The sequence below is a fragment of the Strix uralensis genome, chromosome 7, assembly GCF_047716275.1.
Source record: "Strix uralensis isolate ZFMK-TIS-50842 chromosome 7, bStrUra1, whole genome shotgun sequence".
In the NCBI taxonomy this organism is placed as follows: domain Eukaryota; kingdom Metazoa; phylum Chordata; class Aves; order Strigiformes; family Strigidae; genus Strix; species Strix uralensis.
In genome coordinates, this window is record NC_133978.1 from 33572224 (window position 1) to 33589057 (window position 16834).

The 16834-nt window shown below is 40.5% G+C and overlaps 1 protein-coding gene across 5 annotated transcripts in view; it reads right to left on the reverse strand.

Annotated features, from left to right (window-relative positions):
* The window catches only part of ABLIM1 (actin binding LIM protein 1), a 211307-nt gene that overhangs the window by 69898 nt on the left and 124575 nt on the right, over window positions 1–16834 (reverse strand). For all 5 annotated transcript variants that reach the window (XM_074875356.1, XM_074875353.1, XM_074875351.1 and 2 more), the window contains 2 exons: window positions 11989–12115; window positions 10714–10807 (listed from right to left, as the gene is read on the reverse strand). In XM_074875356.1, coding sequence (XP_074731457.1) covers window positions 10714–10807; window positions 11989–12115 — 221 coding nt within the window. The remainder of the gene's footprint in view (window positions 1–10713; window positions 10808–11988; window positions 12116–16834) is intronic.

Below are 16834 nucleotides of genomic sequence, written 5' to 3' on the forward strand. Positions count from 1 at the left end.
TGATTTGTGTGTTTGTAAACTGATGTCCCTTGCTAGTTCTTGGGAGCCCTTATGGTGGAGAATCCCCAAGGCGACCCCAGCGCTGCTAATAAAGAATACCTGCTCAACAGTAAAAAAAAACCTTTACTGTTGAGTTAATTTCTTCGTTTCAACACTAAATTTAAAATGGAAATATTGAAGGACATTAAGCTAACCAGTGGATAGTTAGTGCAGAGAAATAGTTGTCTCTTTTTTCAAATAGAATAACTTTGAATAAACGTCAGACACCAACATGTACTCTACTAAAAGCAGAGCCTTTTGTTTTTGGCAGAAGTCCATTTTTGTCCTATTTGTTAGTTTTCTCACTGCTGATACATGTGTTTTCCAATTACAGATGCAAAACTATGCAAGCATACTTTTGAATCCTAGCTGGCATGAACATCCCATAAGAGTATGTTTGTCAGAGCCAAGACACGGGGATTTTACTCCCTACCTTGTTTTCTTCAGCTCCATATAAAATCAAGATTTCTAGTTACTATGGGAAAACTATTTCAACAAAATAATAATGACACAACATATTACTATGGTGATGAACAGGGAGGAGGGAGGTGATGGACATAAAGCTGAAAGGGATACCTAACATCATTTGCTGCCATTCACTTTTCAACCAAGTACTGGGGCTCCACAATTGTTGTCTCAACAGCAGTAGTTCAAGGGTGCTGCTGAGATAAGTCTGCCTAAAGTTTTTCACTGCCTCAGTTCTTACTGTCCTCATTGCTAGGAAAAAACATTTTCCAGCCAACATGCAACTACTTTACAGAATCCAAAGCAACAGAAGATCCATCTGTATGCATAATAAATCTCTCACTCCAAATCCTACATATAAAAGTCAAGTTCTTCAACATTTTAACTCATACTCAAGTTTATGATGCTCATTTCAGAGATCTCTGCAAACCACAAAACATCCCAAGCTAGTTTCACAGTTTAAATGCCAGAGTATGTGTGTTGCTGGTGATGAAAAGGTGCATCTCTTGCTGTGTGCTGCTTTTCACTCTTACAAAGAAAAAGCCATGTAATAAATGTCATACATCCCAGATATCTATTCAAAGAACTATTACACCTATATGATCTACCCATGCTATGCTCCAGGTGGTCATTTAAAACATTTAATCACCCACAAAATACTCATGTGTATCGTATTTCTTCATCTGTAAAGCACCTGCTGAGTAAAGACATGTGTTAATTCTGTGGTCTTCAAAGTCCCTAGAAATTCCAGACGTATCTTTTGGTTTTGTTCCCCCCCCCCCCCCCGCCCCTCCCCAGGAAAGCACCCTGACACCCTGACAAAGCAGACAAAAGAGAAAGGGGACTGAGTCCTCACAGAGTGAACATTCAGCACAATACTTGGATGAAGCCTGTTACAAACAGGTGACAGCTACAGACTTGCCCCAACAGGCTCTTCTCTACTTCTCAAGTTTCAAACACGTTATTGCTGCATTCTTCCCACCAATTACTTTTTATGAGGGACAGGTCTAAATCCTATCCTGCTCTTCTAGAAGTCAGTAGCAAACTCTCCACTGATAGAAGGACTTAAAGCAGGATGTAAAAATGAAAGATCACAACCCTGCAAAATATTTCACCACTGTGATCTCAGTCTGGGAGAAGCAAGAAGTAACTGGCTGAAATAATTTCAGAGTGCATTCTCACATTCCCCTGTCATCGCATCCCCAGTGACAGTGAGACTGCAACACTGGAGGAACTTTTGTTTTCAGGGTAAGTACTTTGATGCAGGGATCATTATTAATTTTATATCTCTGTTGTGGGTGATTGTGGCAGGTAGCACTAGCACAATGCAAAGGTTTAAAAGATGAACAAAAGAAGCAATGGGAGCTACAAAATAAAAATAGAGTATTATGTTTTCCCATAAGCAGACTGTTCCAAGAGGAGAACAAGATGTGTTCTGCAGTGACAACCATGCAATTGAATTCTTAATACAGCTATATAACTAAAAAAAAAAAAAAAGAGTCATCCAGGTAAATTACTCTTCTACTAAAAATTGCTATGTGTTACATGCACCTCTAAGACATGAAAAAACTACTTAAGTACCTGCGTGTTACTGGAATACATGCAATGGCTATATATCACAAAGGCTGCTGTTGGTGGCAAGAAACTTTATACTGATATAAATGCCTCTACTGAAATATCATTTTAAAGTGTTTTGAGCAGCCTGTTAAAGTTTTTCACTAATATTTCATGCGAGAAACACACTGGAGAATATTTAACTAAATCAAAAAAGTAAAAGCTAAAGATGTTGTGCTAGGAAGTATAGATCCTAACTCAGCAACACCTTACGAAAGCAATTTATACAAATAAGCCATACTTTTATAACCACCTGCAAGATTTCTTAAATCCCTTTGTGGCAATAAGGAAGCTTTAATTGGTTATTTTTTCAAATTACTTGTTACAACTTGCTCTTCTCATTCACAATCCCTACATCCTCTTAACATTCCTCCCCTTCCTATTGATGTTCAAATTGATTGAAGGATGGTTTCCAAACCACTGCTGAGAAGTTAATGCCTTGTGATTATGCTGCCATAGCAACTAAACTTCTGTTAGGGCTCTGTCAACTTCAGATACTCTTTTGTCATCTTTATGTGTAAAGTCTTTCCCAACTACAGATATCCCTCTTGACAAATCCAATCTTTTGAGATGGGAGAGGGAAATAGCCAAAATCCTGTTAGAAAGACTTTTACATGAAGCGATTTATGTTATTTTACTGAAAGTATATTTATTCTAGATTTCTGACCCTGTGCATGATGTGATGTTCTAGGCAATTACATATAGGATATTTTTCACCAGGGAAGGGTAGTCTAAATTAAATTAAATCTATGCTGCTACTCAGCTACATAGACAACCTGTCTGAACCGTTTACTCATATCCTGAGTTATTATTATACCTTTCATTTCCCCATTTTTATGCAAACAAACCCCACGTTAGGAAAAAAAGTCAGCATTCTACATTAACTGATAAAACACATTTCTCAGCAAAAAGGCAGGGAAACTGGAAACAAACTCTAACCTTATTTCTGTGCAACAGATCTCCAGAAGCGATCAAAAGAGCCAACAAAGTATATTAAGAATTATTTGAGATAAAGAATTGTATTGTTCCTCCATACATCAGCAATCAGTTGCAATCAGAAACAGCCCAAGTTCTGTGCCATTCTCCTCTCTTCCTGGCAGTTTAAGAACGTTAGCTGCACTCTCTTTATCTAAACTACAGAATTACACACAGCCTTTAAAAAAAAAGTCTTCTGGTGCACAGGAACAAAAGTACACGTACCTTACTACAATACCACTGGCAAGCTATTCAGTCACATCACAAAGCTGCACCCCTCCCTCTCCCCCCCAAAAGCAAGCCATGACCCCTTCCAGTTCAGATCTAGTTTCACAGGAAGGGGTTTACCTTCTGATAATAATTCTTCAGTCTAAGTCCATTTCCTCCTCAGCCCGGTGGGCTGACTCCCTCCACCTCCGTTCAAATTCGGAGCACGACCAGAAGCAATGTGCAGACAGCTTGTGTTCTCACCCAGACAGCTCACAGTGAAGTGCCTGGAACCGCACCCAGCCCCGAGCCTCACTCCTCTGCTCCCACTCACGCACCCTCCTGCACACACCCACCAACACAAGCAAATAATCCTCCCTGCACATTAAACCCACCCCAGCAGTAATATGACCAACCCTTTCTGAAAAATCAAAAGGGGGAAGAATACCGGCCCAGGCAGGGGCAGGACCATTTCTCATCACTTGGTGTGTCACTATTTGATGTTGATACAACTCAGAACATTTTTCCCTTGGGGAGAGGCGCCTGCTGAACATGAAATTAGTGCTCTCTTTCTCGGGAAGTTATTAAATATTACTTCCACGGCTTCTGAAGAATTTATACAGCCTCCTGGGTGTTAGTCTAGTTTTGTCAGAAACACTTAGTTACACTGAGATTGTATTCTAGTAGTCCAGTTCAGATTAATGCAGGCAGAGTGCTGGGGCCACTTCCCACACTGGTACATGTACCCCTTTATCCTATTTGCCCACTTTGGGTGAGATCACCACTTCAGACACACTCTGTGAACATCTGATGAATTTACAGTGGGCCCTGTGCACTGACCCTATCTGATCTCTCAAGAGGTATTTTTTTCATAATCAAAAAAGTCCTGTGGTCTGCAGTATATACCTGTCTAAGAGGACAATCACAGCATGTCATTCTGCTTTTTCTTATCATTTACCTGGGACATTCAGGCATTGTGTTCATGTTTACTCATTTATTGTAACAACAATAAAATTAATACAAACAAAGCAAATCACAGAACTAACAAAGCATGCACTAAAATCCACTGCTGCTTCTCATTTACTGTGTAACCTTTTCCCCTACATTTTTATGGTGTGTGAAGATGACAAGGGTGACTGGGAGGTACTGGTTGAAAGCAAAGTCTCTCCCAAGCCTATAAGACACCCAGATCAGTAGATGCCTAGTGCTGTGAAAACAGAATGGTAATACATTCTGCAGGGATATTATTTTACCACAACTTTAACATACCACCAAAAACAAACCCATTTGGATCCACCATACCATCAGTCTTTGTTCAGTTCATTAATTGCTTCATTTATAAATGTGTTTAAAATTTTACATCACTTCAACCTGTATTACCAGTACAGGCTGCATCATTAAAATCCAGTAAATAACACATTTTGTGGTACCTCCTGCATAACCACTATGGAAACAGCCTTGGTAAATATTTTGTTTAGCAGAAGAATATATGTTAGCCTTTCATTTAACATTTCTGAATGGAATTGAAATAAATCTCTGTTTGTTTTAAGATTCTCTCCATGGTTCCTCAATCTAGAAAGTGTAGTTATAAGAACACAGGACCAGATGCATGAATGTACTGAAGTACCTAACTAAACTCTGTACTGCATGGATCTTCGCTGAGAAGGGTGATGTTTTCACGTGAGCTATGAGCCTAAATCTCTTTAAAATAAATTACTTAAACATGTTGGCTACCAAGTTTCCCTAAAAGTCAATCAGCTGAAGCATCTGAATACTAATACTCACATAAGTGAAGTTGCTTGCATGGGTAAGTGTTGGCAGAAGGCACATCCTTGAACAACATCAACAGGCATGGTTCAAATAAACCATTTACAGTATATGGGAACCACCAAGGTTGTTCTATCATCTATTATTTATTTATTTATTTAGGACAGACTCATTTACATGTAAAGAATCAGCAGAAACTTCTCTGAACCCCGCATAGCACAGGTTTCTAAATCTAGCTCTGAAAACAATAACTGAAGAAACCTACAGACTCTTCTGGCTCACATTCTTTACCTCTTAAATATGGCTACAGTTTCCTTAGAAGGAACCATAGAAGCTTTCACTGTTTGGTTTTTTTCCCCCATAATTATTGTTATTTATTTCTAACTTCAGCAGTCAAGGTGTCTCAGAACTGACATCTTTCAGAACTAGTTGCAGCACACGAGACATCTTAAAATTCTGGCACATTAAAGTAACAGTATCTACAAGTACTAAACCTACTTCACATTAAATACCACATCATAAATTACTACTCCACTTTAAAATCAGCATAAATTACAATATCAAAAATACATTTGGACCTTAACCTTGCAGGCTGAAGTCAAGGGAGCCTTCTGGTGCCCTGGCATTTCTCTTTTCAGGCCCATCTGTTAAAATGGCATTATGCCACTGCTTACAAGGTGGGGTGCAAGTTTCAACAGTGCACAGGAAACAAACACAGCGCAGGCAGCAGCCCACCAGAACAGGAACTCGAGCTATGCACAGCCAGGAGAAATCACACAATGGCTTTTTATTTGCAAATTAATATTAAGCAAGTAGTATTATAAAGATAAATGGGTAGAGTAGCAAGGTTGAGGGATTTGATAGCAGGTATCTATCTCTAGATCATGAGATCAAATCCTGTTCATATCAGTAACAGCCAAAAAGATTGAAAATCCTAAGACCTGAATCTTATTCTCAGGCTTTCTCTACGATTTCATGTGAAATATCCACCTGTTTCTGCCCTGATGTCTTCTTTCTGCAGAACTAAAAGAATACTACTTAGAAGTTTTGATAACACTTTAGATAAGCTAAGATGAAATACATGCATATAGGCATGATCCACCATTCCTGAAGTCAATGGAAAGCTTCTCACTGATTTAACGTATTTTGAATTAAGCCCTGGAGGAATAGTTATATTGTGTATGATAACCACATTACACAAAAATTATTTAGGCCAACACCTTCCAAATAGCTAAATACGTGCTGAAGTTTACTTAGATTTGTAGAGGTACACATGTCTACACAGAAATTTGTAGGATTAGGATCAGATGGGCATCTTAGGTAAATGAATTCTGGGAACTCATTATCATAAGACACCCCTTTCCAGGAAATCTAATGAATATGTATGATTTGTGTGTATGTAAACTGATGTCTCATGCTAGTTTGTGGGAGCCCTTATGCTGGAGAATCCCCAGGGTGACCCCAGCGCTGCTAATAAAGAATACCTGCTTAACAGTTATATTGGATTCTGACTGTTGAGTGAATTTCTTCATTTCAAGCTACGAAGACAACAGCTTCGTGCAAAGTCTGTATGAAAGTCCTCACTCTCACTATGGTGTTATTGCCTGATAAAAACGTTTTTCACCAGAGTTAATGGGAAATGAGTATTTTTTCATAAATAAAGGTTCCTTTCTGCTGGAGAAACTCAGAAGAACACTGATCTCTGTTGCCTTGACAACATTTCTTGAAATACTCAAGCACCTCGCCTATAAGGACAGATTGGGGTTGTTCAGCCTGGAGAAGGCTCCAAGGAGACCTTATAGGGGCCTTCTAGTACTTAAAGGGGGCTACAGGAAAGATGGTGAGGGACTCTTTATCAGAGAGTGTAGCAACAGGATGAGGGGTAATAGTTTTAAACGGAAAGAGGGTAGATTTAGATTAGATATAAGAAGGAAATTCTTTCCTGTGAGGGTGGTGAGGCACTGGAGCAGGTTGCCCAGAGAGGTTGTGGCTGTCCCCTCCCTGGAAGGGTTCAAGGCCAGGTTGGACGGGGCCTTGAGCAACCTGGTCTAGCGGAAGGTGTCCCTGCCCATGGCAGAGGGGTTGGAACTGGATGATCTTTAAGGTCCTTTCCAACCCAACCATTCTGCGATTCTATGATTAAAGTATCCAGTACACTCAAGAAAGTTGCAATATCTATTTCATACTGGATACTTATCATATTTATTGTGTTGGCATGCACTCATCTATCATCTGTCACTATTTGTCACAGAAAGTTACATGCCAAATAATACATGAGAAATTTCTGAGCTGACTTAAATGCACATGCTATTTTTCTTGCATATTTTCATGGCTACTGAAAGTTGTTAGATCTATGGCCTAGAAAAAAGAGCATTCTTCCATGATATGTGAATATTGGCAAAATAAGTACTGTTTTTCTAGTAACGCATTTCTTAACTGAGCAGAGGGATCACCTCTACAGAATGGCTGGAGGGAACCCATCCTCTCAAGGTTTGAATATCAAGGTTTGAACTCAAAACTTGGCTTTCTGACAGCCTCTGCTAAGGGTGCCTACCAGGCACACGGCATAGCTGCTTCTGAGATGAAGACTCTTAGGTCCACATAAGGAGTGGTTGTCTCTCTTGCTGGCTGCTCACTGTAGAAGACTGAAAGCCTGATTTTTCCAGAAGTGCTAAGCATGAGGGACAAAAACAAGCAGGAGCTGTAAGCCTGCAATGTTGCAAAGATCTGCAGTTTCTCTTCAAATAAAAAAATCGATCTTTTACTGGAAAAATAGATAGCACAAGCCTCTGTGAACCCAAAGCTAAGTTTCATGCTTTCATTTCCCATAATTTTTCAGTTTTTCTATACTGTTCCAGATGTAATAAGAATAAGCAGAAAATAAAGCAGCACAATGGCATGCTGCTAATCTCTTCTGATCCATTAGAGGGAAGTGTTTGTATACAATGCACTATATACTTCCCTCCAATCTCTTCTAATCATTTCTTTGGATGAAGATGATGAAATAGTACACTCTGCTCCCAACAGAACAAATTATTTTATTGACAACTAAAATGAAAGATACTGATCAGTGAATTTACTACCAGGTTTATTAACAAAGGCAAAATACAAAGTGTTTTGGGTTTTTTCCCACTGGACATTAGTAGGTATAACTTGGGCTGGTCAGTGATGCCATAACCTCTACCTAGACAGTTCCCATGATTGTGCTACTTCACACCAAGAATATGTTTCCTTCTGAAGAGAGGCAGAAGGACAAAAGACAACCCACATGATATAAATCATCAAAAATACCCGAATTTGCCAAAGAAACATTGCCAAAGAAAACAAAGAGGGAAGACAGTAATCCTCCTGTGAGAATTTCAAGCTTCATTTAAATTAAAACTTCAGGTGTACTGAAAGGTTGTGGGTGTTTTCCTGTACAGGATAAGGGAATTGTTAATTGTCCTGCCTCAAATAGGTCTGCAGCCCTCCCTGAACTGTGGCATCCTCTTCTCTGGATTATCATCCGTGGCCGCTTCTGATCTCTCATCTCTGTTACTACCAGAGGATTTATATCATGCTCCGACCCCATCCTTTAGACTACCTCTTCTGCCAAAGGGGACACATGTGCTAACACATGATTTTCCCATCCTAAATTTTGACTTATTAGTTCCTTTAGTCTAATTTAGAGGCATTGGTACTGCCCCTTTGGAACTGTGCATCTCTGACAGTGTGAAAGGTTTCTAGGACGAGCCAAGAAACTAGCCCACAGTTCTGAGAAATTGCTCTGATTATTGCATGTTAGCTTCTCACCTGTATCTTCTTATCTTTTCAAACACCACTTAATGACAGAAAGTGCTTGAATGTCTCTCCTGCATCTGCTTTCCCAGATGATACCTGCAGAACTCTATTCATGGACTGAATGACCTCCCTGATTACACAGCACTAATTTTTTTGGTGGAAGTTTCTAAGGACTTGTCCAATCTACACCCTTCAGATAGCAGTCAGCCTTCAGGAGTTGCACTATATGAATAATTCAACTTCTACAGGCTTTAGAGGAGTTTGGTCTTAGCTACATATTGAGAACTACTGCTGCCCTCTACTGTATTATGATGGGTTGCACCTCGGATAATCAAGGAGACCCACAAATATTCAAGCAAAATTTCTAGGCTTACCCAGAATTTAGCATGTTTAATATTTCCACGTGTTGATAAGATCATTGAAAGGGTCTGTTTCTAATTCAGGCCCTGTGATTCTGCAGGGACTAGGTCAAAGGGAAGAATCTTCATCTTTTTTATCTGATTTTGACTCAGAAGAGGTGGATCCTTGCAAGAGGTTGGACATGTTTCATTGCTTCAGCAAAATGTTGTCTCTTCTTCTGAGAATAAATAGCCATCAGAAGATTCAGAATTATGGAGTGAGAAACCAACCCTGGGGCCAAAATGACTTCATCAAGGTTCTGGTTGGGACACAATGTTTCTGATAATCCAAACTTTAGCTTAGATTATGACGAACAGCTAAATCCTAGTTCAATTAAACTAATCTTTCCTTAGTCTCAATTTACTCAGTTTTGAAAGGCTACAGCTCATGATCCTCTCACAAATCTAGGTTTCTTTCTCACTGATGTTGGGAAGAGTAACAGAATAATAACCTTGCTATATTCATATCCACAAAAGGTTCCAAATATAAATAGCTTATTTCTTCCCAGCTCTCCACAGACTCCAATAACCTTCTCTTTTATCATTTTCATCTCCATACCTCTGAATAGGTTCCATTGCTTGGTTAGAACACCTATCACGTGCATCTAAAATGATTTTAGAATTCTTTTATGCTTCCCAGTCTCACAAATCCAATTATTTCTCTCCTGTATGCTTCCTGCACTGGAATGCAGCTCTGGTGTCACCAATACATAGTACTAAATTGAAAAACTCATCAGTAGATGGGAACAGATAAGCAGATGGTAGCAGACCACTAGATTAAAGCCAGAGACACAGCTTTCCTACTCAAGGGAAAACTCAGACTGTTCTCCCTAATCATCCATGTGGGTCTCCAGAGGAATTAGATACACATCGCAAAGGAGACAGACTAAGAGCCTGGCTAATTAAAAAACTGTACTTCCTCCTAATAGATGCAGTGACAAATGCACCGCGTGTCCACATGCATTCTGAGTCCCTCATTTGGTGGCTACCATCCTAGTTAATATTCCGAATTCTGAACCAGAGAAACCTCCAGAACGAAAACCACAAGCTGTTATCACTTTACGTCAAGTATGAAACTTCTCATATGAGGGCTGTGACAGTCTTATATCTCTAGTAGATAGGTCACAAAGAAGAGAACCTGTAATAGACATTCACTAGCAAATCCCAGCTGCTTTTATTTCTGTAACACTTTCAGGTTTATTTTCTGTTATTCACTGTAAAACATACAGTACATGCAGTTTCTTCTTCACAAAATACACCTGTAACTGAAGTTCTTCGTGGTTCCCCATTTTGTCCACAAACTTGATTATGTAAAGGCTTTTTTTTCCAGGAAATGTGGAGTATTAAAAATCATTAAAGCTGGAGTCAAGCCATACTTTCCTATAAGAATTTCTGATTTCTCTGCAGTTGCATGAGGACATTTTAGGACATGGCCCAATTCTTAAACGCTAGTTTACAAAACACCTACCTCTAGGACTTTCCCAGTAATGAACTGGTGACATGCTTCACATTTGACTCCAAAAAGAACTTGATAGTCCTTTTCACAATAAGGAGCACCATCTCTGAAAAAAGAAATCCACAAATTACAAACCACCTTTCAATAAACAGGTTACAGCATGCCTTACACTATTCCCTTGTCTTCAGTCTGGAACTCCTATACACAGCAATAAGCAAAGGGGAGAGAAGTTAAGGGAAATATTTTGTAGTAGACAAAAAGAAATCATGTTCTCATTAGTGACTCTTAGAATTATTCCTTAAATTCCCATCAAGAAAAGGCATCCGGTACAAACCACTGAAGTAAATCTCTTTATAAAGTAAATATTTAGAACTGACTCTCTACACCTACAGGTGGTGCAGTTCTAGGGAATCAGTGGAACTATGTCCATGGGAATGAGAGGAAACCAGTCTTTATCATAGGCAGGTAGTTATTGTTCACTTCAGCAAAAAAAATCCTTGGTAGTCTGCAAGAGTATAAGCAGTTATTTTTAAGTGTAAGGTTATGCAGTTTTTTAGTACAAACAAGGAACATATAGTAAAAGTGGAAATACTAGTCAGTTTAGGAGTATTTCTCAGGCACTGAACTTCTTTTGAGAAATTACAGATGCTACTTTCTATTAAATATTTTACACCCCTTAATGACAGGTTTGTGAGGCATACATTGTTTCCCTATTTTTTCCTCTTTGTTGTATGCTTGAAGGGAGGAACATAGACTGTATCTTCGTTCTCTCTATTTTATCATTACACCACTTTTCCCCATTCTTTTCCTCTACACTTCCTTCCGCTCAAAACCTTCTTGATTAGTTTCTTATATGGAGATGAGAAACAGTGTCAGGTCAATCAGATCGTCACATTTACTCTGTTCTCTAGCAAAGGCAAGCAATGGACAGGTTCCTGCATTTTTTCCTCAAAATCACATGTTGAAAAGCAAAATGACACAAAGCTTTACCTGGCTAACACAGAAAACAGATGCAGGAATTCACCCAATCCTTTGTGGGAACATGGAGATATACCCCCTTCCGTATTGGTATTAAATATAGACTACTATCATTAAACACCACCTTTCAGTTGCATTTTGCAGTTTACTTTCCTTTCCCAACTCAGCTCTCACTGGGAACAAAGATTTTGGTGTGTAAGGAAAGGTGGTCAAAACTGGACTTCAAAAGGTGAACTTTGCTGCAAGCTCTTCTCTAGTGGCAACAAGAACTCATGCCAAGAGTGCAGAAGAGATGCAAAGGTTACTTACTTGCTGATGTATTCCCCGGTTAGGACCTTCCCGCAGGCCTTGCACTTAAAGCACCCCAGGTGCCACTGCTTATCCAGAGCTAGCAAGGCTTGCCCATTTTTTATGTCTCTTCCACAGCCAGCACAATCTGCAAATAAACAATTGCATTTCTTGTCAGTTACTTGGTTCATTAACCCTCATGAACCACCCACCCATTGCAACACTTGATAACCAAAGGGGAGAATTACACAGCAATGCAAAGGTACATCTTCCTTTCCTCAAACACTTCCCAGTCCGGTACAAAGATTTAATCTTTGTCATTATAGATGTACTCAGTAGAAGAGGGAAAGTACCTCACAAGTTTTTCATGCTGTTTATAATTCAAAGACTGCCAGGCAAGCTCTGTACAAACTTCAGATCTTGTTAGGAACGAGCTACAAAAATGATCATCACTGCAAAAAGTTCCTGTCTTCTAAAGCAATCAGTGTTTTCTTGCTTTTAGCAAGATGCTTACAGGAGGCCTGAGTGAGCATCATCAGGATGCTGCTCTTCCCCGGTGGGTGGCAGCAAAGCCCAGTGTGTCCACCCAGCTCAGGGGCGGTGGCACATCTCGGCCAGGAAGAGGGGACAAACCTTTTTTCCGGGAGGGCCCAAGGCAAGGGTGACAGCAGCATGACAGCAGTGATGGCTGCATGGCAGGACATATTGTCTTCCACCTGCAGGTGTGGGAAACTAGTTCTTATGGTCTCTCATCGGCATAAGGACACTCGCTCAGGGATTTTGCTATTAACTTGGTAGTCGACACTCACTTTTCACTGAGATTCTGAAAGACTCTTTGATGGCAGAAAGCAAACCTGAAGCCAGGAGCACTGAATGCTCTCTGTCCCAGAGGATGCCACAATGTCTCATGTCACATCAGAAATCTTTGGCTCAGCCCCAAGCTCCCATTTCTCTCCGCTCAAGCATAAAATACTCAAAGAGATTTCCTGGTAAGACGGAATTCAGCACCTGGTAAGATCTGACGAGGCTGATGTGGCAGACAGAACTGAACTGCAAGGGCTGTGCTACAGCTTCTGTGCCCAGCCTCAGGGGACAGAGGGAAGGGAAGGCCTGGAAGACCAGTGAAGCAGAAAGGGAATGCCCATCAGCTGGGGCACGCATGGAAGCCACAGTGGAGATAGCCTGGAACAAAGGACTTTCCATCTTTCATTATCCCCAAATTCAGGTTCCTTTGGTGAATGTAACATCCTTGCCACATGCCTGAAACATCAAAAAATAGCTGCAAATGGAGACCAAGCAGAACAGAGCAGTTAAAGCCCAGGCACCAGGGAAAAGATCATCCTGGCTGCACTGCTCAACCTGACTTAACAGGTACAGCCTGAAATCCTTCACCTCCTCATGGGTTTACAGCCCAGGCAACACCACACCTTGCAAAAGGGCAAGCCCAAGTTTATTATCGCAACTGACAATAAGAGGAGAGTCACTGCTTTCGACACTAAAGGGCCTGACTTTTGTTTGCTGGATAATGGGCCAAGAGAACCCCAAATATATGCTGTGTATTCTTGCTATCCAGGTCACCATTTGCAACACATCCCTCTTCCTGCCAGTGGTGGTGTTCTTCTCAAAACCCTTAAAAAAAACAAAAGGGGACTAAGCACCATGGTATCTTGTGATAAAATGCAAGTCACAGACTGCTGACATGACTTGGACTTGAAAAACAACCCTGAGATGTCCTAATACCAGGACTTTGCTCTAGAGGACAAATGTTACAAATTGAAATCATGAAATGACAAGGACTGACACCGCGTAATGGATCCCTCTGATCTTCCGTGCCAGCTCAAGACTCCACGCTACTCTGTAATGACAGCAAAGGCTGGAACAGGTAACCAAGGGAGGTTCTGGAATTTCCAGCATGGGGCTGAGGAGAGGACAAGCAAACATCTGTCAAGAAGGCTTTGGTAAGCTGATCTTGCCTTTCATTTTGGGTGGATACCACATCATCTCTCAAGGTCCCTTCCAGCCTATGTTTTCTTATGCTAAATCTGAAACCATGCAATTTGCCTTCTGATTGTGACAACAAGTGAGATCTTTCCTCCAGTCTCGGTGCTGAACTGCAGTTTTAAACAGCACCCATTTCTCAGCTTCCTAGCACTACTGCTTCTCCCTAGCATGCCAGCTTCCACATTCCTGACCTGGTGTCCTGCCAAACTGTGATGATACATTCCCTGCTACATTAATCCCTCAAAAAATCTGCTGTGTTTTCCATGCTTTTTTCAGCTTTATCCAAGAAGCCTCTGTGAAACTGAAACTTCTCAGATATGGAACCAAGAAAGAGATTTTTAAAGCACTTCATTTTGCTTCTAACTGAATTTCTGAAGCAGTCAGAATAGAAAAATTGCCTTACACAAAAGGTCTACCTAGCATCTTTACTAGGTATAGATAGCAAAATACCTATAGATAGCAAAATATCTCTACTACTACTAAAGATACTGGAGACCTCCAGTATCTTTATCTTTACTAGTGCCAAAACTAGTTACATGGAGGAAGTAGGGATCCATGAAGGAGCTCTACCTATTTAATTGCCTCTTTGAAAGCCAAAAGCAGTGTTGTCACACTTAGTCTTGTGCTCATGTGTGATACAAGGGGTTAATAACATGCTTTTATTATTCTATAGCAACAATGACATTTACTTACTCTTTCTGGGTTCCTTGAAGTGTTTAGCAAGAGTAAATTAACATTATTTCCATTCTACTAATATCACAGATATGTTGAATGTCTAGAATCAAAGTAAACTAATAGCTCAGTACTGTCTTATTAGGCTGAGATGGCTTTTAACTAAAGCTGATTTTAACTCTGGCAAAACAGTTGGGTATATACATGAAAAGCTAGCAGTTATCATTATGTCCTAAAATAGAAAGCAAATAAGACTGGGATGGGCTAAGAAAAGACCATTTGTTCATCCAAATTCTACAAATAAAAGCCATTTATGATCTCAGGCCTGCATGAGGCACATTAAAGCCTTTGGCTGAATGTCATCAGCACACAGCATATGCAGGCAGGATTTCAGTATCACGTTAAGCACAATCTGCATCAGCCTAACCTATAACCAGCACATGCTGCAAATAAAAGGGCCGTGAGTTAAGACTAGTGATCGACAACCATGTGCCAGAGCAGACTTGTACTAAAATATCTGAAAACCCTTCCCAAAATTTTGTGCAATGGTTCCCACCACGGTTCTCTCTGGCTTCATACCTGGGTCTAACTGACTGTACCCCTTGACCTTAAGCTTTCTTGTGCTTTCTCTTTGTCGTACAACCTGGATTCTTCCCTAGTCCCATTCCTTACACATCCACACATTCAGCTGTGCCAAGATAACGAAGAGGAGGAGGAGGAAAGTGCAGTGTACTGGTTAAAATGCAGAGTGAGCAGTACAGTTCCTATATGCACTTCAGATCTAAAGAAAAGCGTATCACAAAAAAACACTTGGTGGAATTATGTTTGAGCTGAAGGAAGACTTTAGACTAGACATTCCATGGCACTAATTCTCACAAGAAATGGGAAGTAACACATGTTCATGTGTTGTGTCCATGACCAGAATCTTCAGCTGCATGGCAGCCATTTCTCAGTAAAAGCACTGCAGTATGACTTCAGTAATGACCCAGCGAGAAGAAAGTCATCCAGGAATGTCAGCAGAACAATGTATTCCACCGAAATCCATCCTAAGCAGGGAAAAAAAGATTGTATCTGAGAGCACTGGACACATAGTTACCCAAATCACAGTGCAGCCTCCCTGGGCTACCTGCGACACCAGCAGATGCAGCCTCCACAAGCAATGGCCATTTGCTCAGACATAAAAATTGAATTCACTCTCTCCTCATAGCAGCATTAGCTGACAGCACCATTTTTTAGCCAAGCAAAAGCTTCTTATGCGACTCTCTGCCAGAGATGCTTAAACAGACCTGTTGTGTCTTTCACATACTCTGGCTAGGCCTGCTCAATCTGAGGATATATCCTAACATATTTAAGCTACAGCTCTGAAATAAAATAGCCCAGAAATGTATCATATTTGATGTGTCCAGATTCAAAAGCAAATGCCAATGCCTGGACAAAAGGGCTGTGATGGAGTCAGCCAGTCCAAAAGCATGGAAAAGTGGGGGGACAGGACAAGGGAAAGTAGCACAACACTATAATATTATATATGATTAAGACCCTCATCCTCCAAGGACCTTAAGCAGCCTCACTAAAAGATGTAGGCCAGGGTCAGCTGCTACCCACGACACCTTGCTTGTAAAGATATGATGAGAAAATGCATTTCCCTTTTTAGTATCTGCATCATCCCAGACATCCAGGAGTGAAACATCCTGCACAGCAACCCATTCGTCACTGCCTAAATTAAGCGGTGGATTTTCTTCCTTTGCCTCCCTCCCCTGCTCTCAGCCAATAGCAGAGAGCCCTGATCACAGCACAGGCAGTGGGCTCGGAGCTGATACAGCTGTATTAACCCTAGGCACACTGCCTATGACTTTACCCACTCCCAGTTGGATTGCTTTGGAAATGTACCAGCAAATATACTTTTAACTCACATTCTCTGTTCAGCCCATATAACTTATGAAAGGGAAATCATCTCTACCTGCTTTTGTCCTAATGAACCTGGTTATGCAAAGTCATGTGCATGAGCATACCAACTCTGCTCCATGCAGGGTTAGCTCTGTGAACAGAGCTAACAGCAGTTTGACTTAATGATGTATAATTAAGTCACCAAAAAGTTCCTTTCAGTCCTGATAGCCATTAGTAGCACATGTCTAGATAAAGTCTGAAGCTGCCACAACCCCTATGAGTCACAGGAGTAATACTCTTATTACACTCC